This window comes from Chiloscyllium punctatum, chromosome 24, assembly GCF_047496795.1.
Source record: "Chiloscyllium punctatum isolate Juve2018m chromosome 24, sChiPun1.3, whole genome shotgun sequence".
NCBI classification, from domain to species: domain Eukaryota; kingdom Metazoa; phylum Chordata; class Chondrichthyes; order Orectolobiformes; family Hemiscylliidae; genus Chiloscyllium; species Chiloscyllium punctatum.
Window position 1 is genome coordinate 89,563,037 of NC_092762.1, and position 27,253 is coordinate 89,590,289.

General features: G+C 43.7%; 1 protein-coding gene across 1 annotated transcript; it reads right to left on the bottom strand.

The window, feature by feature from the left end:
• Window positions 1-1,890: 1,890 nt before the first annotated feature.
• On the bottom strand, window positions 1,891-27,253 carry LOC140494842 (protein DVR-1-like). Its single transcript, XM_072594513.1, has 2 exons — window positions 26,800-27,253; window positions 1,891-7,268 (listed from the first exon to the last, which is right to left on the bottom strand). The coding sequence occupies exons 1-2, from the start codon at window positions 27,071-27,073 to the stop codon at window positions 6,451-6,453; spliced, it is 1,092 nt and encodes a 363-aa protein (XP_072450614.1). The 5' UTR covers window positions 27,074-27,253; the 3' UTR covers window positions 1,891-6,450.

Below are 27,253 nucleotides of genomic sequence, written 5' to 3' on the forward strand. Positions count from 1 at the left end.
TCATGTAAAATACTTGTTTAGAATCTCCCCATTTCCTGCGGCTCCACACAAAGGCCGCCTTGCTGATCTTTGAGGTGCCCTGTTCTCTCCCTAGTTACCCTTTTGTCCTTAATATTTTTGTAAAAACCCTTTGGATTCTCCTTAACCCTATTTGCCAAAGCTATCTCATGTCCCCTTTTTGCCCTCCTGATTTCCCACTTAAGTATACTCCTACTGCCTTTATATTCTTCGAAGGATTCACTCGATCTATCCTATCTATACCTTACATATGCTTCCTTCTTTTTCTTAACCAAACCCTCTTTAGTCATCCAGCATTCTCAATACCTACCAGCTTATCTTTTCATCCTGACAGGAATATACTTTCTCTGGATTCTCGTTATCTTATTTCTGAAGTCTTCCCACTTTCCAACCATCCCTTTACCTGTGAACATCTGCCCCCAGTCAGCTTTTGAAAGTTCTTGCCTAATACCGTCAAAATTGGCCTGCCTTCAATTTAGAACTTCAACTTTTAGATCTGGTCTATCTTTTTCCATCACTATTTTAAAAGTAATAGAGTTATGGTCACTGGCCCCAAAGTGCTCCCCCACTGACACCTCAGTCACCTGTCCTGCCTTACTTCCCAAGAATAGGTCAAGTTTTGCACCTTCTCTCATAGGTACATCACATACTGAATCAGAAAATTGTCTTGTACACACTTAACAAATTCCTCTCCATCTAAACCCTTAGAACCAAGGCAGCCCCAGTCTATATTTGGAAAGTTAAAATCCCCTACCATAACCACCCTATTATTCAGGTAACTGAGAGCTCCTTACAAGTTTGTTTCTCAATTTCCCTCTAACTATCAGGGGGTCTATAATGCAATCCCAATAAGGTGATCATCCCTTTGTTATTTCTCAGTTCCATCCAAATAACTTCCCTGGATGTATTTCCCAGAATGTTCTCTATCAGTACAGCTGTAATGCTATCCATAATCAAAAACACCATTCCCCCTCCTCTCCTGCCTCCCTCTCTATCCTTCCTGACACATTTGTATCCTGGAACATTAAGCTGCCAGTCCTGTCCACCCCTGAGCCACGTTTCTGTAATTGCTATGATATCTCAGTCCCATGTTCCTAACCATGCCCTGAGTTCATCTGCCTTCCCTGTTAGGTCTCTTGCATTGAAATAAATGCACTTAATTTATCAGTCCTACCTTGTTCTCTGCTTTGTCTCTGACTGTTTGACTCACTTCGTTTCTCAACTGCTCCAGTCTCAGATTGATCTCTTTCCTCACTATCTCTCTGGCTCCCACCCCCCAACCCCTAGCAACTCTAACACATTTCCCTGCCAGTATATTAGTCACCTTCCAATTCAGGTGCAATCCGTCCTTCTTGTACAGGTCACTTCTACCCCAGAAGAGATTCCAATGATCCAAAAATGTGAGTCCTTCTCCCATACACCAGCTCCTCAGCCATGCATTCATCTGCTCTATCATCCTATTCCTGCCCTCACTAGCTCATAGTACCTGGAGTAATCCAGATATTACTACTCTCAAGGATCTCCTTTTTAAATTCTTGCCTAACTCTCTATATCAATATTGTTCCATGTGCCAGCTAACTCCTTTTTTAAACACAGCTTTGGTAAACACTTCATAAATCCCAATGCAATGTGTTTCTTCAATATCCCCATCCTTCCTCCTGGTGCAATGATCAATCTTGCTTCAGTCCAAAAGTTCCTCTGAGAAACTGTTCACTGTTACGTACTAAAAATAAAACCTTTGGATTCTGTTTTATGGTTTCTCTGTTTGAGAAAAAAATCACAGAATTCATGCTATTAATTTACTTAAATACTTTATTGTAAAATTGTATAAAATACTGACAAAATATGCATAATTTTCAAACAATTCCCATCACAAAATAGTTGATTGATCAACCAAGAAGACACTTCAATAAATTAAAGATAAACAATAAATAACAGTTTTAAAATAAATATCAAATATGATGACATTACAGGACTGAAGCCCCTCACACCACCTGACCCTGTGGGGCTAACCCTGTAGGCTTGGCATCCACTGACCCTCCCCCACTCCACCTTATGGATTGTTCCCTGCTGACACTGAGGGACAGACCTTGGGGACCTGACCACCTCCTGCAGCCCATCCCATCCATAGGCTAAACAATCAGGAGGAGGGAAATAAGGAATTTGTGCTCTTTGGAAAGATGTAAATCATTTGTCATGTCATTTGAGCTGGGGAACTATTAAATGGCCTCGTAAAGAGGCCCCTCCACAAACATATTTCAACTGCTATTTCAACCATGTGGTTTTGGAATCTGGGCAGCATTTGGATCACGTGATTGGTCAGTGGGTTGGTGGGGGGGGGGGGTGGGGAATTGTAACAATTGCACACGGATAGGTAATTGGATAATGTGGACACTGATTAGTCAATGTGAACATTGATAATTGATTAGTTAGCGTGGATACTGATAGGCAATTGGATACTATGAACATGTATTGGTCATTGGCTAGTGTGGACACTACTGTGGATTGTATGGGCAGTACAGTGAAGGAAATTGAAACTATTGTCTGCAGCAAACAGCAAGGTTCCAGATACCTGTGTTGACTTCCCATGACACGGATTAGGGTCTACAGGTATGGTGAGAAAGAAACATACAGAAGGAACTGGAGGAACCAGTGGTAATGGCCATGATAACAATATCACAAGTTCAATAAGGAAAGAGGTTCTGTTGAGATGATATGAGAAGTTAGAAGCTAAATTAAGAAATAGAATCACAAAGGTAATAATCTCTGCAAACTGGCACAAGTCAAATAAGACTAGAGGGATGAAGGTATGAGATAAGTTGTTCTGGTTCATTGGGGGACTGGTGCCGAAACAGGGGAAAATGGGATCTGTATGGTTGGGACAGTTTAGAGTGAACTGTGCTGACATTGATGATTTTGTTAACTGCAAATCTAAGGAGGTAGAGAAGGCATTAAACTAAACAATGGGGTTGAGGATCAAGTTTGGGTGATTGTAACAAAATAAGGGATGGATTTGTGGCAGGGAAGAAAAATGCTCATGTGGAAAATGAAGGTCAGAAATGAGCAGGAAAGGACAGAAAAAAGAAAAACCTAAGAATAGACCAGAATTCAAGACTCAATGCTACAACATATAGGTACAAGAGTAGACTATTCAGGCCATTGAGCCTACTCCATCATTAATATAATCCTGCCTGATCAATGTCTTTTATTCACACGAGCCCCTTAACCTTTTAGGTAATCAATAACCAGAAATTTATCTAAATCTATCTTAAACATATTCCTAGACTGAATGCCCAAAGTCCTCTGTGGTAAAAAATTCCAAAGATTTCCCATCCTTTTAGTAAAAAGAGTTCATTAACCTTCATAGCTTGCTGCACCTGTATGTTAGCCTTCAGTGAGTTATTGACAAGGAAACCTCGGCCTCTTTGTACATCTACACTTTCCAACTTCTTACCATTTTAAAAAAAGACTGCACATCTATTAATCCTTTCAGAATGGATAACCTTACATTCATGTTTCGCTTTGTAACATCCACAAATTTGGAAATAGTACATTTGGTTCCACCATCTTTGATACATATAGTGAACAGCTGGGTCCCAAGTCCAGCTCCATGTGGTACCCGACTAGTCTCAGCCTGTCGATATGAGAGTGATGTAATTATTCCTTCTCTCTGTTTTCTGTCAGTTAGGCAATCATTAATCCATACCAGTACAGTACCTCCAAGCCCATGTGCTTTAATTTTGCTGACCAACTTCACATGTGGGACTTCATCAAAAGCCTTTTGAAAATCCAAATATATGACTCCCCTTTATCTATTCTGTTAGTTACATTCTCCAAAATGTCCAACATGTTTGTTAAACATGATTTCACATTTGCAGATTCATGCTGACTGTGCCCAGATTATTTTTATCCAAATGTCCATTTATCATTTTTAACAAATTGTAGCATTATCCCTGCTTCTGTTGTGAGAGTTTATAGTTTCCTGTTTTCTCTCTCACTTCCTTCTAAAGTCAAGGGATGACATTTAACACCTTACCCATGGGACCAATCTAGAATCTAGGGAGTTCATGGAGTCTATCACCGAGGCAACAAATATCCCTGCAGCTACTTTGGAACACTCTAGGATGTAGACTATTAAATCCCAGAAACTTATTGGTTTTCAGTCCCATTAATTTTTCCAGTATAATTCTCTTATTTATACCAATTTCCTTCAACTCTTCATTCTTCCTAGTTACTAGGATCTCTATTTCTGAGATTAACAGAAAAGAAAATATAGCTGATCTGCCATTTCTCTAATCCCCCTTATAAATTCTCCTGACTCTGTCTTTAATGGATCCACATTTATTTTTCCCAAATGTTTCCTTTTTACATATCAAAATAGCAAAAAGAACTAAAGTCTCTTTATCTGAATATCTATAGCAATCATTACAAAGTAACTGCATTGATAATGCATGTTGAAATGAATGAATACAATCTGATGGCCAATACAGAGACATGACTGCAGGATACAGGGTTTGAATTCTGAAAATGGAGGGATTAATGACATACAAGAAGAATCGGAAGCTTGGTAAAGATGGAGGGATAGTTCTGTTAATCAAGAATGGCATTTGTGCAACATTGAGGGCCGAAGGGCCTGTACTGCGCTGTAACGTTTTATGTTCTATGTAGAGATGACCTTGGATCAGAAGATCAGGATGAAAACTTGGTTTGGGTGAAGATTGAGGAATATTAGGGGAAAGCTGTCACCATTGGGAATATTCTATAGGCCCCGACAGGAACCATGATATAAGATGAAATATTGGGTAATTGTGATAAATGAATGACAATAATCAGATGATTTTAATCCATATGTAAACTAGAAGAATCCTATAGGCAAAAGTAGCTTCATAGTAACAGCAGCAGTTTATAGAATGCTTTTAAAATGGTTTCTTAGAGTAGCACATTCTGGAACCAATTAGAGAGTGGGTTGTATTAGACTTGGGACTGTGCAATGTGAACACGATTAATTACTGACTTCAGAGTAAAGGCACCTCTAGGCAGCAATAATCAGAATGTGATTAAATTATACTCCAGTTGAAAAGAGGGACAGTGAGTCTAAGGCAAATACTTTAAACTGAAAGGCACAAGGTAGCTTTGAACTAGCTGAAATGAACTGAGATATTAGACTAGGATCAATAGAGAGGTAATAGTAGATATTTAAGAGATATTTAAGAATACTCAGAATAAGTTCATTCCTACTACAAAGGAAAATTCCAAGGGAGGAGCCACATTCCATGATTAACTAAATAAGTGAGGGAAAGCATCAAAACATAAAGAGAACACGTATAACTATGCAAAGATTGGTCAGAATGTTAAGAATGTCAAAGCTGAATATAAATTTTAATCAAGTCAAATTAGGGCATGAAGGAAGCTAGAAATGTAAAAACAGATAGCAAGAGTTTCTATAGACATCTAAAAAGTCAGCACTGAGTGTTGACCTTTTGGAGGGTGAGCACTGGGAGTTAATAGAGGATAGTAGAGAAAAGGTGCCATAATGAATAAAATGTTGCTCCTGTCTCCACAATTAAAGGTGCAAAAAGTCTCAATAATACTGTAAAGCCGGAGGGTGAAGGAAAAGAGGAACATAGTGAAATTATCATCACTAGGGACACAATACAGAGCAACGGATGGAAGTACAGTTTATTGAGTCTCCGAGGCATGATGGACTTACTGTAGAATCTTCAAAGACATTGCTAATGAGGTAGTAGATGTGTCGATCATAGTTTTCCAAAATACTCTAGATTGAGGAAAGTCTCTGTCAGACTGCAAAGTAGCAAATATAACATCTCTATTCAAGAAGGAAGGCAGAAAACTGGAGTCTGTAGACAAGATAGTGTAATGTCTGTCATGTGGAAGGTATTAGAATTGATCAATAGGCAGGTTATAAATGTACATTTGGGAAGTCTTAAGCTTATTGAGAATAATCAATATGGTTTTGTCGAATGGCAATTGTATTTAGCTGTTAATTGGAATTATTTGAAGGAGTAACGTGCAGTGGATAAAAAAGAATATTTGACTTGGATTTTCAGAAAGCATTGGATAACGTGCCACATAAAAGGACATTGCACAAAGTAGGTGATCGTGGTGTAGGGATGACAGACCAGCATAGCGAGAAGATTGGCCAATTCCCTCATTTAAAGCAATAATTTGGAAAACATTGAGGGGCCAGCATATTCCCCTGTGATATTCCACTTGGCTCATCTTGCCAACCTGTAAAACATCCTTTCTGTATTCTACCAGCCATTCAATTTTCCATCCAAGTTGACAGGTTACCAATAATAATCTTAAATGGAGAATATACTGTAAACACTGATGACAACAGGTGATTGGTCAGTGTGGATAGTGACGTGTTATTGGACAATGTGAATAATGATGGGATGAGTGCCAGTGATATCAGGAGCAGTGACAATTGGTGACAATCATGTTATCAAAGGCTGTGAGTGTGAGCTTTCCCTCGCTGCTATAGTGTAGCAGTGTCATTGGTTCATAGGCAGCAGGATTGCAGCACAGTGCTGGTCTGGCTCCACCAGAGAGCTTGTGCATGGCAGATTTAATCATGGCGTGCATGTTGGCCGGTTTGTAATTGGCATGGCAGGATCCCGCACAGTTATACATATTGTAGGACTCTGGTGCTCTGATCCAATCATTCCACCCAATCTCTTTAAAAGACACCAGCAAAGACTTTCTGCAGCAGTTCTTCTGTCTCCTGAGACAATCCTCAGTTGAACTTGTTGCTCGTCGCGCTCTCCTGATGATTTGTAGTTCCTCAGTCTCGATTTCCAATCTCAGATCATTGTTCAAATCTGTGGTTAAACTCAGCAACAATGTGTCAGGGTGAAGTGAGGACAGTTCGAGCTGCATTTGGACTTGCTGCTGTCCACTATCTACCCAGAGCTGAATAAGTGGTTGGACATTGAGAATGAACGTAGTGATGGGCCCAGAGTGTATGACTCTGGAATCGATCAGTTCCAAATGTTCTCCCCCCGGATTCCTGTGCTCCAACATCCTGTAAACATTCGCCCACCTTCCTGAACTGCAATTTAACTTTTCCAGATGCTGGGCAATTTGGAGACGTTTGTGAAATTTTAATTCAGCACGTACCACCTTTAAACCTGGGTAAAGGAGCTTAGTCCTGGCAATACTGAGGGTGTACTTTCCAGTAAACTGTCTCTCTCTATGTGCAGTTGCTCCACTGTCCCTGGCTGTTTCGACTGTGGGGAGAACAATTAGGTGTAAAGGTAATTCAAAGCAATACAAACAAACAGCAGTCAGAGCCAAGGTTATCAGCAGCAGGATAACACACCAGCTTTTACAGGGAATACTGGCACCACTAACAGAAAACAAACTGTTCTATGCATTCTGTAGCCTGCAGTAACACTCTGGCCGGACAGAGGGAGATTCTGTCACAACTGGCTCACTTCCTGATTCTGCAAAGCATCTCCCAGCATTGACAAGGCACTAGATCAGGTGCATTCTCAACAATGTAATGCTTCCAGGACAGGGGAGTGGGGGGACACAGAAAATCTCACCCAGCTTGAGGAGACCACAGTGTTAATGAAGTCAATAATCTGCACCATTCATCAGCGTGAGGTTTCTGTAATGCCAGCTCTAGCTCCAACTGAACTGTGTTTGCTCACTCGCCCCCCTCACCCTCGCTAAATCACTCCCGGTCACTCATTCGTTCTCTCGCTCACTCACTCAGTCTCACAAGCTCACATTTAGTGTTTTAATTTCACATGGTCACTCAGAGAATGTATTCATAATCTCCCAAATTCACATAAACTTGCTCTTGTACTCTTTCACACTCATACTCCAGCTTTCCCTTTCATACTTATTGACTCTTACACTCTCCTGCATGCATTTAAAAAAATCTCATTCATGGAATGTGGATGTCGATGGCTAGCCAGCAAATAATCCCCATCCCTAGAGAAGGTAGTTGTGAGCTGCTTTCTGAACTGCTGCATGTCATGTGCTGTGGGTTTACCCACAATGCCATTAGGGAGGGAAATACCAGGATTTGGACCCAGTGACACTGAAGGAGCAGCAATACATTACCAAGTTAGGATGGTGGGTGGCTTCAAGGGGAACTTGAAGGGGGTGATGTTCCCATGTATTTGTTGCTCGGTTGGTTTAACTCAGTTACCTGGACAGCTGGTTAGTGATACCAATAATGGGTAGTCATAGAATCATCGAGATGTACAGCACAAAAACAGATCCTTTGGTACAACTTGTCCATGATGACTAGTCATCCTAAACTAATCTAATTCTATTTCCCAACGCTTGGCCCAAATCCCTCAAAACCCTTCCTATTCATACACCCATCCAGATGCCTTTTAAATGTTGTAATTGTATCAGTCTCTACCAGTTCCTCTGTTGGCTCAAACCATACACGCACCACCCTTTGGTGTTTTTCCTGTCCAGGAGCAGTGGGAGACAGAGCAGAGGTGACGTTGGAGACCAGGAGGTTTCCAGGAAGGTAAGGACTTAGTATATTTGGACAGCGGCTAAAGCCGCGATACTACACGTGTAGTATCTCCCTCCCACAAACCCCCCTCCTCTAACCAGAAAAAAAGGACTCTGTAAGGTATGGTTTTTTCCTTTTCTTTCATATATTTAAGTGCATAGTTTGTTTTAATTAGGTAATATAAAGCTAAGGCTTACAAAGGCAGGGGACCCCAGACCCGTGGCATGGGCCTCTTGCTTGATGTGGGAGCTTAGGATCGTGTCTGACATTCCTGATTCTTAAACTTGCAAGAAATGTGTCCAGCTGCAGCTCTTGTTTGACCACATGACGGCTCTGGAGCTGCGGATGGACTCACTGTGGAGCATCCGCGATGCTGAGGAGGTTGTGGAAGCACGTTTAGTGAACTGGTCACACCGCAGGTTAGAGTTACTGAGGGAGACAGTGAATGGGTGACCAAAAGGCAAAGAAAGAGTAGGAAGACAGTGCAGGTGTATCCTGCGGTCATCTCCCTCCAAAACAGGTATACCGTTTTGGATACTGTTGGGGGAGATGGCTCACCAGGGGAGGGCAGCAGTTGTCAGGATCGTAGCACCGTGGTGGGCACTGCTGTTCAGAAGGGCGGGAAAAAGACTCGTGGGGCCATAGTCATAAGGGATTCTATTGTGAGGGGAGTAGATAGGCGGTTCTGTAGCCGAAAACTGTATTCCCGGATGGTACGTTGCCTCCCAGGTGCTCGGGTCAGGGATGTCACCGATCGGCTGCAGAGCATTCTAAAAGGGAAGGGTGAACAGCCAGTTGTCTTGGTGCATATAGGCACCAACGATATAAATAGGAAATGAGATGAGGTCCTGAAAGCAGAATTCAGGGAGCTAGGAGAGAAGTTAAAGGGGAGGACCTCAAAGGTAGTGATCTCGGGATTGCTACCAGTGCCACGTGCTAGCCAGCGTAGAAATGAAAGATTAGGCAGGATAAACATGTGGTTTGAGGGATGGTGTAGGATGGAGAGGTTCAGATTTGTGGGATATTGGGACCATTTCTGGGGAAGGTGGGACTATTACAAATCAGATGGTCTACACTTGAACCAGACTGGAATTAATATCCTTGGGAGAGTTTTTGCTACTGTTGTTGGGGAGGGTTTAAACTAATGTGGCAGGGGGATGGGAACCAGAAGAGAAGACTAATAGACAGCAAGGTGGAAACTAGAGACAGTAAGGAACAGGATCATGAAGTTAGCATTACTAAGGGGAAGAGTAGAAAAATGTGTTGCTGGAAAAGCGCAGCAGGTCAGGCAGCATCCAAGGAGCAGGAGAATCGACGTTTTGGGCATAAGCCCTTCAGGAATTCCTGAAGAAGGGCTTATGCCCGAAATGTCGATTCTCCTTCTCCTTTGATGCTGCCTGACCTGCTGCACTTTTCCAGCAACACATTTTTCAGCTCTGATCTCCAGCATCTGCAGTCCTCACTTTTTCCCAAGGGGAAGAATAGGCAGACAGCAGATGAACGTAAAAGAACTGTTGGTCTGAAGTGCATATGCTTTAATGCAAGGAGTATAGTGAGTAAGACAGATGAACTTATGGCTTGGATTGTTGTCTGGAGTATGACGTTATTGCGATCACAGAGATTTGGTTGAAGGAAGGGCATGATTGGCAATTAAATGTTCCAGGATATAGATGCTTCAAACAAGACAGGAAGGGAGGTAAAAGGGGGTGGAAAGAGTTGCATTTCGGTTGGGGATGATATCACAGCTGTGCTAAAGGAGGACACTATGGAGGGCTTGAGCATTGAGGCATTATGGGTAGAGCTGAGAAATAAGGGTGCAATTACATTGTTAAGGCATATTACAGGCCTCCCAACAGTGAGCATGAGGTAGAAGAACAAATAGGTAAACAGACAATGGAAAGATGCCAAGCCAAGCCAAGTGGTGATGGGAGATTTTAATTTTCCCCACATTGACTGGGATACACCTAGTGTCAGAGGTCTGGGTGGGGCAGAATCTGTAAGGAGCATCCAGAAAAGTTTTTTAGAGCAGTATGTCATTAGTCTGACAAGGGAAGGGGCCGTACTGGACCTGGTGTTCGGGAATGAGCCAGGTGGTACAAGTTGCAAGTGAGGGATTTCTTTGGGAACAGTGATCACAATTCTGTAAGTTTTAGAATACTCGTAGACAAAGATAAGAGTGGGCCTAATGGAAGAGTACTAAACTGGGCCTAGGCCAATTATATCATAATTCGGCAGGAGTTGGGAAATGTGGAGTGGGAGCAGCTATTTGAAGGGAAGTCCACATTTAATATGTGGGAGACTTTCAAAGATAGTGCATGTCCCTTTGAAAACAAGGGATAGGAAAGGCAAGATTCATGAACCGTGGATAACAGGAAAAATCATGTGACTGGCCAAGAGGAAAGTCATGAGGGGCATGGATATGATAGTTAGACTCCTGGGGTGGGGGAGTCCAGAACTAGAGGGCATAGGTTTAGGGTGAGAGGGGAAAGATATAAAAGAGACCTAAGAGGCAACCTTTTCACATAGAGGGTGGTACGTGTATGGAATGAGCTGCCAGAGGAAGTGGTGGAGGCTGGTACAATTGCAACATTTAAGAGGCATTTGGATGGGTATATGAATAGGAAGGGTTTGGAGGGATATGGGCCGGGTGCTGGCAGGTGGAAGTAGATTGGGTTGGGATATCTGGTCGGCATGGACGGGTTGGACCGGAGGGTCTGTTTTCGTGCCGTACATCTCTGACTCTAGGAAAAGGGAAGCCTACATAAGGTCCAGGCAGCTAAGAACAGAACAGGCTTTGGAGGAATATCGGGAGAGTAGGACCAATCTTAAACAAGGAATCAAACGGGCTAAAAGGGGTCATGAAATAACTTTAGTGAGCAGAATTAAGGAGAATCTCAAGGCCTTTTATTCATATATAAGAAGGAAGAGGGTAACTAGAGAAAGAGTTGGTCCACTAAAGGATAAGGAAGGAAGGTTGTGTGTCGAACCTGAGAAAATGAGTGAGATTCTCAATGATTACTTTACATCAGTGTTCACTGAGGAAAGGGACATAATGAATGTTGAGATTAGAGATGAAGGTTGTTTACTCTGGATCACCCTGACATAAGGAGGGAGGATGTGTTGGGTAGGCTAAAGGATGTTAAGGTGGACAAATCCTCAGGACCGGATAGGATCTATCCCAGGTTGCTGAGGGAGGTGAGAGAGGAAATTGCTGGAGCCCTGACAGATATATTTATAGCATCTTTTAAACACAGGGCAAGTGCCGGAGAACTGGAGGGTTGCTAATGTTGTCCACCTACACAAGAACTGCAGTAGGGATATTCCAGGTAACTACAGACCAGCCTGATGACAGTGGTGGGAAAGTTGCTGGAGAAGGTACTGAGGGATAAAATCTATTTATATTTGGAAAAGAATGGGCTTATCAGTGATAGGTAACATGATTTTGTGTGGGGGGAAATCGTGCCTTACCAACTTAATAGAGTTCTTCGAGGAAGTGACCAAGTTGTTAGTTGAAGGAAGGGCTGTAGATGTCATATACATGGACTTTAGTAAGGCGTTTGATAAGGCTCCCCATGGTAGACTAATGGAGAAAGTGAAGTCACATGGTGTGCAGGGTGTTCTAGCAGGTGGATAAAGAACTGGTTGAGCAACAGGAGACAGAGAGTAGTAGTTGAAGGGAGTTTCTCAAAGTGGAGAAAGGTGACCAGTGGTGTTCCACAGGGATCAGTGCTGGGGCCACTGTTGTTTGTGATATACATAAATGATCTGGAAGAGGGCACAGTTGGTCTGATGAGTAAGTTTGCAGATGACACAAAGATTGGTGGAGTATCAGAAAGCATAGGGGACTGTCAAAGAATACAGGAGAATATAGATAGACTGGAGAGTTGGGCGGAAAGTAGCAGGTGGGGTTCAATCCAGGCAAATATGAGGTGATGCATTTTGGGAAGTCTAATTCTAAAGCGAACTAAACTGTAAATGGAAGAGCCTTGGGAAAAGTTGATGAGCAGAGAGATCTGGAAGTTTGGGTCCATTGTGGACTGAAGGTTGCAGCACAGGTGGATAGAGTGGTCAAGAAGGCATATGGTATGCTTGCCTTCATCGAACGGGGTATTGAGTATAAGAGCTGGCAAATCATGCTAAAATCGTACAAGATTTTGGTTCGGCTGCATTTGGAATACTGTGTACAGTTCTGGTCACCACATTACCAAAAGGATGTGGATGCTTTGGAGAGGGTGCAGAGAAGGTTTAAGAGGATGTTGCCTGGTATGGAAGGTGCTAGCTATGAACAGAGGTTGAGTAAGTTAGGTTTATTTTCATTAGAAAAAATTAGATTGAGGGGGGTCCTGATTGAGGTTTACAAAATCATGAAGGGTATAGACAGGGTGGATAGAGACAAGCTTTTTCCCAGGGTGAGGGATTCAATAACGAGAGGTCACACTTTCAAGGTGAACGGTGGAAAGTTTAAGGGGGATATTTCACACAGAGGGTGGTGGGTGCCTGGAACACGTTGCCAGCAGAGGTGGTAGAGGCAGGCACGGTAGATTAATTTAAGATGTGTCTGGACAGATGCAGGAGTAGTTGGGGAGTAGAGGGATACAGATGCTCAGGAAATGGACGATAGGTTTAGAGAGTGGATTTGGATCAGCTCAGGCTCGGAGGGCCGAAGGGCCTGTTCCTGGGCTGTACATTTTCTTTGTTCTTTGCTTAGGTTTCCCCTCAGGTGTCTTTTAAATTTTTTCCCTCTCACCCTAAACCCTTTAGCTCTGGACGCCGCCACCCGGGGGAAAAGACCTTGTCTATTTATCCAATCTGTGCCTCTCATCCTGTTATAAACCTCTATAAGGTCACCTCTCAGCCTCTGACGCTCCAGGGAAAACAGCCCCAGCCTGTTCAGCCTCTCACTATAGCTCAAACCCTCCAACCCTGGCAACATCCTTGTAAATGTTTTCTGAACCCTTTCAGGTTTTGCAACATCCTTCCAACAGGAGGCTGACAAGTTCAATTCCTGCACTGGCTGATGTTGTCACGAAGGATTTTCCTTCTCAGCCTGTCCCCTCATCTGAGGATTGGTAATGGCAACTTTACTTTTTCGATGGAAGTGGTCGTGGGTTTGGAAGGTGCTGTCTAAGGATCTTTGGTAAATTTGTGCAGTGCATCGTACAGATAGTACATATTGCTACTACTAAGTGTCGGTGTGGAGGGAATGGAAGCATTGTGGATGTGGTGTCAATCAAGTGAACTGCTTTGTCCTGGGTGGCATCAAGCTTGAATGATTTTGAAGCTGTACCCATCCAGACATTCATCTATCCAACTGTACCACTTGCAAGTTCCCCTCCAAGCCACACACCATCCTGACTTGGAAATATATATCAGTGTCGCTGGGTCTAAATCCTGGAATTCTGTCTCTAATGGCATTGTGAATTTACCTACAGCATATAACTGCAGCGGTTCATGAAGACAGTTCATCCCCACCTTCTCAAGGGACAACTAGGGATGGGCACTAAATGCTGGCCCAGTCAGTGATGCTCACGTCTCATGAGTGAATGATAAAAAGATTGAAGAGGACAGAGCTCCTTGGCATAAAATGTTTCATTGGAGTTCATAACCCCAAATCTTCAGCTCATGATCCCATTCGAGATGCTTACTCCCATTTTGGTCAACTCTGTATAACACTGTTAGACCAATACTCGTTCTCCCTATGTCTCATATTCAGAGAACAGAACAAAGAACAATACAGGGACAGATCCTTTGGCCCTCCAAGTATGCACCAACAGATTTTGCTCTTTCATACTAAAACTGTCTTCACTTACAGTGTAAGGTTAAAAGATTAAATGGGACTATCTCTCTGGACATTAATGTAATATTAAAGAGTTAAACTGCACTGAGCGAACATTCTGGAAGTGGGTGGGGATGACATTCGTGCAAGAATGCAGACGACTCCCCACTCCATTTACACAGACATTTGCCACTCCTCTCCTGCTATTATCAAATTGAACTATCATTCAATCTCTTCCATTCAGAAATGCTTTCTAGCCATCCCCGGAAGTGAGTTATGCCACACCTACATTGTCTTGGGGCATTACAGAATCAGGAAATCATCCACATAAAGATTCCCTAGGATTAGGAAGATAGCATTATCTCAGAGGATGATCTCATCCTAATATTGTACCTGAGAGTGACCGGGGCTTGCCTTCAGTGGCATGTGACTGTGAGGGAGTGGTCAGAGTATCTGTAAGCATAACCAAATGACCTGAATAAAGGGGATGTATTTTCTTTGCTCAGTGCCTTACTTTGACTCGACTTCACATGCCTGCGATAGGGGGGGGTCACCTAGCTTGTACTAGATTTAATAAACTTTCAATGTTTGCAGAAGTTGGTGTATGCAAATTGAATCTTTGTGTGAAACCTCGGGAAAAGAGCCTAACATTTGGTGGCACCAGTGGGATTCCAACACACACGGAGCTTCCAGGTGGACTGAATAAGCGACTGGGGTGAAGGGAGTTTCAAGTGCTCTACAGACAAGATGTTTTAGGCTCCAGAGCAAAGAAAATGTTAGGGACCAGGAACTTCAAAGAACAATATCTAAACAAAATTTGGTGGTACTTAAATTTGGTGGTATCGCCTTTATCCCCTAGACCTCCCCTGAGAAGTACTTTTGGGATGACACAGCGTTACTGGGAAAAGGGGGAGAAAGTGGAGCTGCTCTGCTCGGATCCCGACAGTAAAGTGCATTGACTACTAGGGAGGCTTTGTCTGAGGTTTTTCTGCTGTGAGCCTGACTCTGAGAGTCCTCCTTCTGGAGAAGAGGGGAGTAGCATGGACTGCGGTGCCATGTGCTCAGCTGTGAGGCTTTTCTCTTTTTGTGGGTGTGATTTTGTCGAAGGGGTACGGCTGGTCTTTATTTCCTTCTCTGACTCATCCGCTGGTGGGGTGGAGTTCCTCAGCCTGGTTTCCACCGAGGTCAGGATGTTTTCGTGATCTTTTTATCTTTGCATGTGCCAGGTGCTGTGGGGTTTGTGAAGCTTGGACCAGTGTTTGTGTTTTTTTGTCCTCTGCCATAGTGGTTAATTCGGAGTCTGTAGATGTGATTAATTTTTGTCCGACTCTGGTATGTACCTTTTGGGGCCACCTTCTCCATCTTTTTGACTCCTTGTTTTCCATTTCATGGATCATCATCAGGTGAACTGAGGGAGGTCTCAATTGTGCGTGGTTTTTCCTCTACATTGAAATGTGAAGAATTCTGACCAGAGGCTCTTCAAAGAATAAGTAATTCAGTAATTACTTAATTAGTAGATAAGTAGTAGATTAAGTAATTCAAATTCAGCTAGTGATCAGGAACAACAGGATGTGACTGTAAGTGAGGCAGGTAGGGGATTCTGAGCTCAGGAGGGGAGGAGCCTCAGCCCCTGACCTTGTCCAATAGGTATGAGATTTTTGCTCTCTATATGAATGAGGGAAAGGGCTGTGGACAGGATGAGCCAGCTGACCAAGGCACCATGGTGCAGAAGGCCATCCAAGAGGGGGGAGCAAAAAGACAAGTAGGTGTTATCGGGGATTCTATAATTAGGGGGACAGATAGTTTCCTTTGTGAGCTGGATCGGGAGTCTCGCATGGTGTGTTGCCTGCCCAGTGCCAGGGTGCGGGACATCTCTGACTGGTTTGAAAGGATATTGGAGCGGGAGGGGGAGGATCCAGTTGTTGTGGTCCACATTGGGACTAACAACACAGGCAAAGCTAGGGTGGAGGACCTGTTTGGGGATTATCAAGCAATAGGAAGGAAATTGAAGAACAGGTCCGCGAGGGTCATAATCTCCAGATTACTGCCCGAGCCACATGCTAATTGGCAGAGGGATAAGTAAATTAGGGATGTAAACACGTGGCTAAGAGATTGGTGTGGGAAAGAGAGATTCCATTTCATGGGACATTGGCATCAGTTTTGGAACCGGGGGACCTGTACTGATGGGACGGTCTCCGCCTGAACCGATCTGGAACCAGTGTTCTGGCGAAAAGGATAAATAGTGTGGTCAGTAGGACTTTAAACTTGTGAGTCAGGGGGGGGAGGGAAAGGGAGAGCAACAGAGTATGGAGTCAAGTAGAAAGACAAGCAGCAGGTTAGCAAGTGCATGCAGGGTTTAAGTTCAAGGCAGACTAGGAATGAAGCAAAAAGGAATGATAACTTAGGACATAGTACTAGAGGTGTTGGAAATCATGAGGATAAGAAAATTAGCATTAAGGTGCTTTACCTGAATGCTCGTAGTATTTGTAAAAAAGTAGATGAATTAACAGCACAAATCATCATGAATGATTATGATGTGGTAGCCAACGCAGAGATGTGGTTGCAGGGGGTTCAGGACTGAGAGTTGAACATCCAAGGATTTACAATTTATCGAAAAGACAGGGAGGTGGGTGGGGGGGGGAGCGGGGGTTGCCTTGTTAGGAATGAAATTAAATCTGTGGCACTGAATGACATAGGGTCAGATGATGTGGAGTCTGTGTGGGTGGATTTGAGGAACCACAAAGGCCAAAAAAACCATGATAGGAGTTATGTCCAGACCTCCCAGCAGTGGTCAGGACCAGGGGTGCAAGATGTACCGGGGAAATAGATAGGGCGTGTCAGAAAGGCAAGATCACGGTGATCATGGGGGACTTCAGTTTGCAGGTGGACTGGGTGAATAATGCTGCCATTGAATCTAAAGAAAGGGAGTTCATAGAATGCTTACAGGATGACTTTTTGGAACAGCTTGTGAAGGGAGCAGGCTATTCAGAGTCAGGCTTTATAAAAGATCTTAAGGGAACACTTAGGAGGCAACGATCATAATATGGTAGAGTTCAGTCTGCAGTGTGAATGAGAAAAGGCAAAATCAGATGTAATGGTGTTACAGTTAAATAACGGTAATTGTAGGGGCATGAGAGAGGAACTGATGAAAATTGACTGGAAGCAGAGCCTAGTGGGGAAAACAGTAGAGGAACAATGGCAGGAGTTTCTGGGTGTAATTGAGGACACTGTACAGAGGTTCATCCCAAAGAAAAAAGATTATCTGGGGTGGGGGGTGGGGGGGTGGGGGGTGGTGGTGAGGGGGAATTAGACAGCCATGGCTGACAAAGGAAGTCAGGAAATGTACCAAAGAAAAAGATACAGCCTATTAAAGTGGCCGAGAGCACTGGGAAATCAGAAGATTGGGAAGGCTACAAAAACAAACAGAAGATAACAAAGAGAGAAATAAGGAAGGATCAAATATGAAGGTAAGCTAGCCAGTGATAATTACAAATGAAACAAAGTTTCTTTCAATAAATAAGAAACAAACGGGAGGCAAAAGTAGAAATTGGGCCGCTCCAAATGGATGCAGGAAGCCTGGTGATGGGAGATAAGGAAATAGCTATAGAACTTAACAAGTACTTTGTCTCGGTCTTCACAGTGGAAGACATGAGTAATCTCCCAACAATTAAGGAGAGTCAAGGGGCAGAGTTGAGTATGGTAGCCATTACAGAAGAGAAAGTGCTAGAAAAGCTATAAGGTCTAAAAATTGATAAATCTCCTGACTCCAATGGGCTACATCCTAGAGTTCTGAGGGAGGTGGCTGAAGAAATAGTGGAGGCGTTGGTTGTAATCTTTCAAAAATCACTGGAGTCAGGGAAAGTCCCAGATGATTGGAAAACCGCTGTTGTAACCCCCTTGTTCAAGCAAGAATCAATTATATGCCAATTAGCCTAACCTCAGTTGTAGGTAAAATTCTAGAATCCATCGTTACGGATGAAATTTCCAAATTCTTGGAAGTGTAGGGTCGGATTAGAACAAGTTAGCATGGATTTAGTAAGGGGAGGTCGTGTCTAAAAAACCTGTTAGAATTCTTTGAAGAGGTAACAAGTAGGTTAGACCCAGGGAAACCCAGTGGATTTTCCTAGACTTCCAAAAGGCCTTTGATAAGGCGCCTCACGGGAGGCTGCTGAGTAAGGCCCATGGTGTTTGAGGTGAGCTATTGGCATGGATTAAGATTGGTTGTCTGACAGAAGGCACAGAGTTGGGATAAAAGATTCTTTTTCAGAATGGCAGCTGGTGACAAGTGGGGTCCCGCAGGGTTCAGTGTTGGGGCCGCAGCTGTTCACTTTATATATTAATGATCTGGATGAAGGGATTGGGGGCATTCTGGCGAAGTTTGCCGATGATACGAAGTTAGGCAGACTTGCAGGTAGTATTGAGGTGGTGGAGAGGCTGCAGAAAGATTTAGACAGTTTAGGAGAGTGGTCCAGGAAATGGTTGATGATATTCAACCTGAGCAAGTGGGAGGTCTTGCACTTTGGAAAAAAGAATACAGGCAAGGACTATTTTTTTAAACTGTGAGAAAATTCATAAAGCTAAAGTACAAAGGGATCTGGGAGTGGTAGTCTAGGATTCTGTAAAGGTTAATTCGCAGGTTGAGTCCATAATTAAGAAAGCAATTGCAATGTCATTCATCTCAAGAGGGTTGGAATATAAAATCAGCGACATGCTTCTGAGACTTTATAAAGCTCTGGTTAGGCCCCATTTGGAGTACTGTGTCCAATTTTGGGCCCCACACCTCAGGAAGGACATACTGGCACTGGAGCATGTCCAGTGGAGATTCACACGGATAATCCCTGGAATGGTAGGCCTAACATACGATGAACCGCTCAGGATCCTGGGATTGTATTCATTAGAGTTTAAAAGGTTGAGGGGAGATCTAATAGAAACTTACAAGATTATGCATGGCTTAGAAAGGTGGACGCTGGGAATTTGTTTCCATCCGGCAGGGATACTAGACCCGTGGGCACAGCCTTAGAATTAGAGGGAGTCAATTTAGAACGGAAATGAGGAGACATTTCTTCAGCCAGAGAGCAGTGGGCCTGTGGAATTCATTGTCACGGAGCACAGTGGAGGCCGGGCATTAAATGTCTTCAAGGCCGAGATTGATAAATTCTTGATCTCACAAAGACTTAAGGGCTACGAGGAGAGTGTGGGTAAGTGGAGTTGAATTGCCCATCAGCTATGATTGGCGGAGTGGACTCAATGGGCCGAATGGCCTTACTTCCACTCCTATGTCTTATAATCTAAAAAAAAGAGAAATGCTGAAATTAAGGTTGTACTAATACTTGGGTCAAGGGGAAAGTTTCAATGTAAATTGTGCCATGCTGAGAGTGCTTGATATTTAAATATTTTGGTTTGTTAAAATAGTGGTTCTGAAAATCCTTTTGAGTAACTGTTTTGCCTCATGTGAATTAGGATCACAGTTCAGTGTGTTTTGTGGGCTATGTAATAGGGCAGATTTTGTTTTTAAATTGAAATTATACATTATGTCCTTTTTAAAATTATCAAACTTGTAACCTTAAAACAAATTGATTGAGTGCCTTGAGCCCCTGATGTGTTCAAAATTCGTCATTGCCTATTTAAAGAAAACAGTTAAGTCAGTGATCATACTTTAGCCAGATGAGAGTATTATATTAAAATATCTTTGCTGCAGCGTTTTTAATGCAGATTTTCACACAAAGAAGAGTGCATTTTAATTTTCACATTTTAAAAGATTTTAGAGGATATTAGAAATTGAGATTTCTCCTAGAACTTAGCTAGGAGAAAGTGAGGACTGCAGATGCTGGAGATCAGAGTCGAGACTGTGGTGCTGGAAAAGGACAGCAGGTCAGGCAGCATCTGAGGGGCAGGAGAATCGACATATGAAGGGCTAATGAAGGGCTTTCCTTCTGCCAGGATCAATGATGTCTCAGAGAGGGTGTAGAATGTTCTTAAGAGGGAAAGGGGCCAGCAAGAGGTCATTGTCCACATTGGAACCAATGACATTGGAAGGGAAAAGGTTGAGATTCTGAAGAGAGATTACAGAGAGTTAGGCAGGAATTTAAAAAGGACGTCCTCAAGGGTAGTAATATCTGGATTACTCCAGGTGCTACGAGCTAGTGAGGGCAGGAATAGGAGGATAGAGCAGATGAATGCATGGCTGAGGAGCTGGTGTATGGGAGAAGGATTCACATTTTTGGATCATTGGAATCTCTTTTGAGGTAGAAGTGACTTGTACAAGAAGGGAGGATTGCACCGAAATTGGAAGGGGACTAATATACTGACAGGGAGATTTGCTAGAGCTGCTCGGGAGGATTTAAACTAGTAAGGTGGGGGGGTGGGACCCAGGGAGATAGTGAGGAAAGAGATCAATCCGAGACTGGTACAGCTGAGAACAGAAGCGAGTCAAACAGTCAGGGCAGGCAGGGACAAGATAGGACTAATAAATTAAACTGCATTTATTTCAATACAAGGTGCCAAACAGGGAAGGCAGATGAACCCAGGGCATCGTTAGGAACATGGGACTGGAATATCATAGCAATTACAGAAACATGGCTCAGGAATGGGCAGAACTGGCAGCTTAATGTTCCAGGATACAAATGCTACAGGAAGGATAGAAAGGGAGGCAAGAGAGGAGGGGGAGTGGTGTTTTTGATAAGGTATAGCATTACAGCTGTGCTGAGGGAGGATATTCCTGGAAATACATCCAGGGAAGTTATTTGAAAGGGATGATCACCTTATTGGGATTGTATTATAGATCCCCAATAGTCAGAGGGAAATTAAGAAACAAACTTATAAGGAGATCTCAGCTATCTGTAAGAATAATAGGGTGGTTATGGTCGAGGACTTGAACTTTCCAAACATCGACTGGGACTGCCATAGTGTTAAGGGTTTAGATGGAGAGGAATTTGTTAAGTGTGTACAAGACAATTTTCTGATTCAGTATGTGGATGTACCTACTAGAGAAGGTGCAAAACTTGACCTACTCTTGGGAAATCAGGCAGGGCAGGTGACTGAGGTGTCAGTGGGGGAGCACTTTGGGGCCAGCGACCATATTCTATTAGATTTTAAATTGTGATGGAAAAGGATAGAACAGATCTAAAAGTTGAAGTTCTAAATTGGAGAAAGGCCAATTTTGACAGTATTAGGCAAAGAACTTTCAAAAGCTGATTGGGGGCAGATGTTCGCAGGTAAAGGGACGGCTGGAAAATGGGAAGCCTTAGGTCCAAACTGTTCATGCTGACCAGATATCCCAACCCAATCTAGTCCCACCTGCCAGCACCTGGCCCATATTCCTCCAAACTTTTCCTATTCATATACCCATCCAAATGCCTCTTAAATGTTGCAATTGTACCAGCCTCCACCACATCCTCTGGCAGCTCATTCCATACACATACCACCCTCTGTGTGAAAAAGTTGCCCCTTAGGTCTCTTTTATATCTTTCCCCTCTCACCCTAAACCTATGCCCTCTAGTTCTGGACTCCCCGATCCCAGGGAAAAGAACTTGTCTATTTACCCTATCCATGCCACTCATAATTTTGAAAACCTCATTAAGGTCACCCCTCAGCCTCCAACGCTCCAGGGAAAACAGCCCCAGCCTGTTCAGCCTCTCCCTGTAGCTCAAATCCTCCAACCCTGGCAACATCCTTGTAAATCATTTCTGAACTCTTTCAAGTTTCACAACATCTTTCCGATAGGAAGGAGACCAGAATTGCACGTAATATTCCAACAGTGTCCCAACCAATGTCCTGTACAGCCGCAACATGACCTCCCAACTCCTGTACTCAATACTCTGACCAATAAAGGAAAGCATACCAAATGCCTTCTTCACTATCCTATCTACCTGCGACTCCACTTTCAAGGAGCTATGAACCTGCATTCCAAGGTCTCTTTGTTCAGCACCACTCCCTATGACCTTACCATTAAGTGTATAAGTCCTGCTCTGATTTGCTTTCCCAAAATGCAGCACCTCGCATTTATCTGAATTAAACTCCATCTGCCACTTCTCAGCCCATTGGCCCATCTGGTCCAGATCCTGTTGTAATCTGAGGTAACCCTTTTTGCTGTCCACTATACCTCCAATTTTGGTATCATCTGCAAACTTACTAACTGTACTTCTTATGCTCGCATCCAAATCATTTACATAAATGACAAAAAGTAGAGGGCCCAGCACCGATCCTTGTGGCACTCCACTGGTCACAGGCCTCCAGTCTGAAAAACAACCCTCCACCACCACCCTCTGTCTTCTACCTTTGAGCCAGTTCTGTATCCAAATGGCTAGTTCTCCCTGTATTCCATGAGATCTAACGTTGCTAATCAGTCTCCCATGGGGAACCTTGTCGAACGTCTTACTGAAGTCCACATAGATCACATCTACTGCTCTGCCCTCATCAATCTTCTTTGTTACTTCTTCAAAAAGCTCAAGTTGAATGTGTGACTGTCTTCATACTGATAACCAGCTTGGCAAGGAAGGAATGAGAGAGGAAATGCAAAGATACTTTCAAGCAGCTAACATTGTCTCTAGACGTTCTCTATTCACAGGTAAAGCAGACCTTCAGACCACCACCTGCCCCTCCACAGCCTGATCCAATGGATTCAATCAGCTCCCCAGTTATGAGCATGAAAAGTGAAGAAGCCAGCATCAATGAAGAGGAGGTCAGTATGCATTTTGTCAGTTGCCTTCCTGAGGTCATTAAACCAGGTAAGCTTTACCTTATCTTTCAATCATTTAAGGGATATGATGGTTCACTGATCACACTAACATCCCAACAGTCAGTTGGCTTTGTTACATTTAACAGCAGAGTGGGAGCAGACGCAGCAAAGAATGCTGCACTGTACACTCAGATTCATTGGTATCCTCCATCTGAAGCATCTTCGTTAGGATGGAAGTCTTGTCAGTTTTGTAAAGTTTTGACTGCCCTTATCCAAGGATTCAGATTTCTCCATGGAATGGTGTGCAAGGACAGACTGGGTTTTGTTTTCAGGTTGGACTTTACTGAAGGTGATTTCAGAGAACTGGCTTGTTTCTGCTCGACTTGGAGGGGATGGAGTGGTCACTGAGGACCGTGGATTTTAAGGACTTTACTGGTGAATTGTTTCCAAATGGGAGGATTCTTCAAACTCTCTTTATTGTAACGGACTAGCAATTTTGGTTGTTATAATCATTGCATGTTGTGTGTCAATAACTTGTTTAAACATGGACTGTGGGATCATTATGAATGAGCTGCTAAGACTCTTCTCTGCACCCATTTAGGGGAATTATCATGGAATGAGAAAAGGGAGGAATGTAATGTTAAAAGATTAAATGGGACTATCTCTCTGGACATTAATGCAATATTAAAGAGTTAAACTGCACTGAGTGAACATTCTGGAAGTGGGTGGGGATGACATTTGTGCAAGAATGCAGACGACTCCCCACTCCATTTACATAGACATTTGCCACTCCTCTCCTGCTATTATCAAATTGAACTATCATTCAATCTCTTCCATTCAGAAATGCTTTCTAGCCAACCCCGGAAGTGAGTTATGCCACACCTACACTGCCTTGGGGCATTACAGAATCAGGAAATCATCCACATAAAGATTCCCTAGGATTAGGAAGATAGCATTATCTCCGAGGATGTCATCCTAATATTGTACTTGAGTGTGACCGGAGAGGGGGGGGGAAGAGTTCCCTTCAGTGGCATGTGACTGTGGGGGAGTGGTCAGAGTATCTGTAAGCATGACCAAATGACCTGAAGAAAGGGGATGTGTTTTCTTTGTTCAGTGCCTTACTTTGACTTGACTTCACATGCCTGCAATAGGGGGGTCATCTAGCTTGTACTAGATTTAATAAACTTTAAATGTTTGCAGAAGTTGGTGTATTCAGATTAAATCTCGTGTGCGAAACCTTGAGAAAAGAGCCTAACAACAGGATCCATATCCCTCCATTCCCTCCTATTCATGTATTCATCCAGATGTTTCTTGAATGCTGCTATTGTCTGCTTCCACCACCACCTCTGGCAACGTGTTAGAACATAGAACTATATAGCACAGAACAGGCCCTTCGGCCCTCGATGTTGTGCCGACCTGTGAACTATTCTCAGCTCGTCCTCCTACACTATCCTAAAATTATTCTTATGCTTATCTAAAGATTGTTTAAATCTCCCTAATGTGGTTGTGTTGACTACGTTAGCAGGTAGGTCATTCCATGCCCTTACCAGGTTCCAGGGAGTCACCATCCTTTGTGTGAAAACATGCCTTGCACATCTCTTTTAAACTAAACACCCCCCCCACCAAAAACATTGAACCTGTGTTCCCTAGTAATAGATCTGTCCATCTTGGGGGAAAAAGCCTCATACTTTCCACCCTATCCATGCCATTCACAACCTTATAAGCTTCTGTCAGGTCACCCGTCAACCTCCTGCGTTCCAGTGAAAACAAATCCAGTCAATATAGCTTTTCTTCATAGCTAAATTCCCCCATACCAGGCAACATCCTGGTAAATCTTTTCTATACCCTCTCATCCTTTTGGTAGTGTGGTGACCAGAACTGTTTACAACATTCCAAGTGTGGGCTAACTAAATTTCTATAAAACTGCAGTGTAACTTGTCTATCTTTATACTCAATATCCCTTCCAATGAAAGCAAGCAATGCCACAGGCCTTTTTAACTACCTTATTTCCCAGCGCTGCCACATTCAATCATTTCTGGACCTGCACACCCAGATCCCTCTCATATTAACACTTGGGTTCTGCCGTTCACTGTAATAATTTCCACCTGTACTTGACCTTCCAAAATGCATCACCTGACATTTGTCTGGATTAAATTCATATGCCTTTTTCTGTCCATGCCTCCCAATGATCCATATCCTGCTGTATCCTCTAACAATCCTCCCCACTATCTGTAACTCCACCAGTCTTTGTATCAAGGTTGAAAATCACACAACCCAGGTTATAGTCCAACAGGTTTATTTGGAGGCTCTAGCTTTCAAAGTGCTGCTTCTTCATGAGCAGCACTTTGAAAGCTACTGAATCCAAGTAAACTTGTGGAACTATAACCTGGTGTTGTGTGATTTTCAATTTTGTCCACCCAGTCCAACACTGGCTCTTCCAAATCAATCTTTGTATCATCCTCAGACTTACTAATTAGACCAGTTACATTTTCCTCCAAATCATTTATGTTGACCACAAACAGCAGAGGTCCAGCACTGATCACCGTAGAACACCACTAGTCACAGCCCTCCATTCTGAAAGACATCTTTCCACTGCTACCCTTTGTGTCCTATGACTGAGCCAATTCTTTCACCCCGATATCATTTGACTTCACCTTTTGTAGCAGATTCTAGATTAGAGTGGTGCTGGAAAAGCACAGCAGTTCAGGCAGCATCCGAGGAGCAGGAAAATCGACGTTTCTGGCAAAAGCCCTTCATGAGGAATAGATCTCTATTTTCCTGCTCCTCGGATGCTGCCTGAATTGCTGTGCTTTTCCAGCACCACTCTAATCTAGAATCTCGTTTCCAGCATCTGCAAGTCATTGTTTTCACCTTTAGTACCAGTCTGCCATGATGGACCTTGTAGAACATACAACATTACACAGCAGTACAGGTCCTTCAGACTTGATGTTGTGCTGACCAGTGGAACCAATCTGAAGCCGATCTAACCTACACTATTCCATTATTATCCAAATGTTTATTCAGTGACCAAAGGCTTTACTGAAGTCTATGTAGACAACATGACTGCTTCTCCCTCATCAATCATCTTTGTCACCTCCTCAAAAAAACTCCATCAAGATACCATTGATGTTTGGCTCAGGCCTGTGATTTGCAGGATTATCCCTGCTACCCTTTTAAGCAACGGGACAACATTAGCCATTCTCCAGTCCTCTGGGACCTTCGTTTCTCACTCTCGCACTCATTTTCTTCCCACCTTCTTGCACATTAGCGTGTGTGAGAATCAGTCTCTCACAGGGAGAAAGTGAGGACTGCAGATGCTGGAGATCAGAGCTGAAAATGTGTTGCTGGAAAAGCTCAGCAGGTCAGGCAGCATCCAAGGAGCAGGAGAATCGACGTTTCGGGCATAAACCCTTCTTCAGGAATTCCTGAAGAATTCCCACCAGTCTCCTTCCTAATTCAGGAATTCCTGAAGAAGGGCTGATGCCCGAAACGTCGATTCTCCTGCTCTTTTGATGCTGCCTGACCTGCTGCGCTTTTCCAGCAACACATTTTTAAGCTCAGTCTCTCCCACACTGCCTCTGACACACACATTCGGACATGCTCACACTCTCTCTCACACTCTCTCACACAGCATTGGTGATGCTCTCACACTTCCATCCACACTCTCTCACACACAGTCCCATATTCTCTAATTCACACTCTCTATTTCACGCTGTCTCACACCCACTCTTTCAGTGCTCATAGTCTCGCTCTCACAGTGCCTCCCCACCCCCAGGTTGGGGTAAGTGTCAGCCCCCCCTTACCCCAGCTCTGAGGGTTACTCACCCCTGACGGGTAGTCTCCGCTGTTGGATGGTGCTGCTGGAGCGGGCAGACAGGTTGCTGTCGCTGTGCTGGTGGAGGAAGAGCTGCAGCATGTTCTGTTCTTCCTCTTCGCTGGCTCGGTGGCGGATGAGAGGCGGCTGCGTCAATCCCAGGGAATCCAGAATGCCCCTTTTCACAGCTTCCAGCTGCTCCCATTTGCCGAGCTTTCCCCGGGCTCCGGGAGCCAGCCCCGAGCCAACCACAACCAGCAGCAGCAGCGGCCAGACCCGGCTCATCGCTGCTGGGCTAGGCGGCAGCCTGTGGCTGGAATGGCCTCGGCACTTGCATGGGGATGAGATACAGAGTGCTGTCTCTTCCCCCGGAGCCCAGCACCGGGACCCACTCCGGAGCAGGAGCTGGATCAAGATCAGGAAGTTTCCTGCCGCCAGGATGCTGTAGGCTGCACTGGGTTTGCT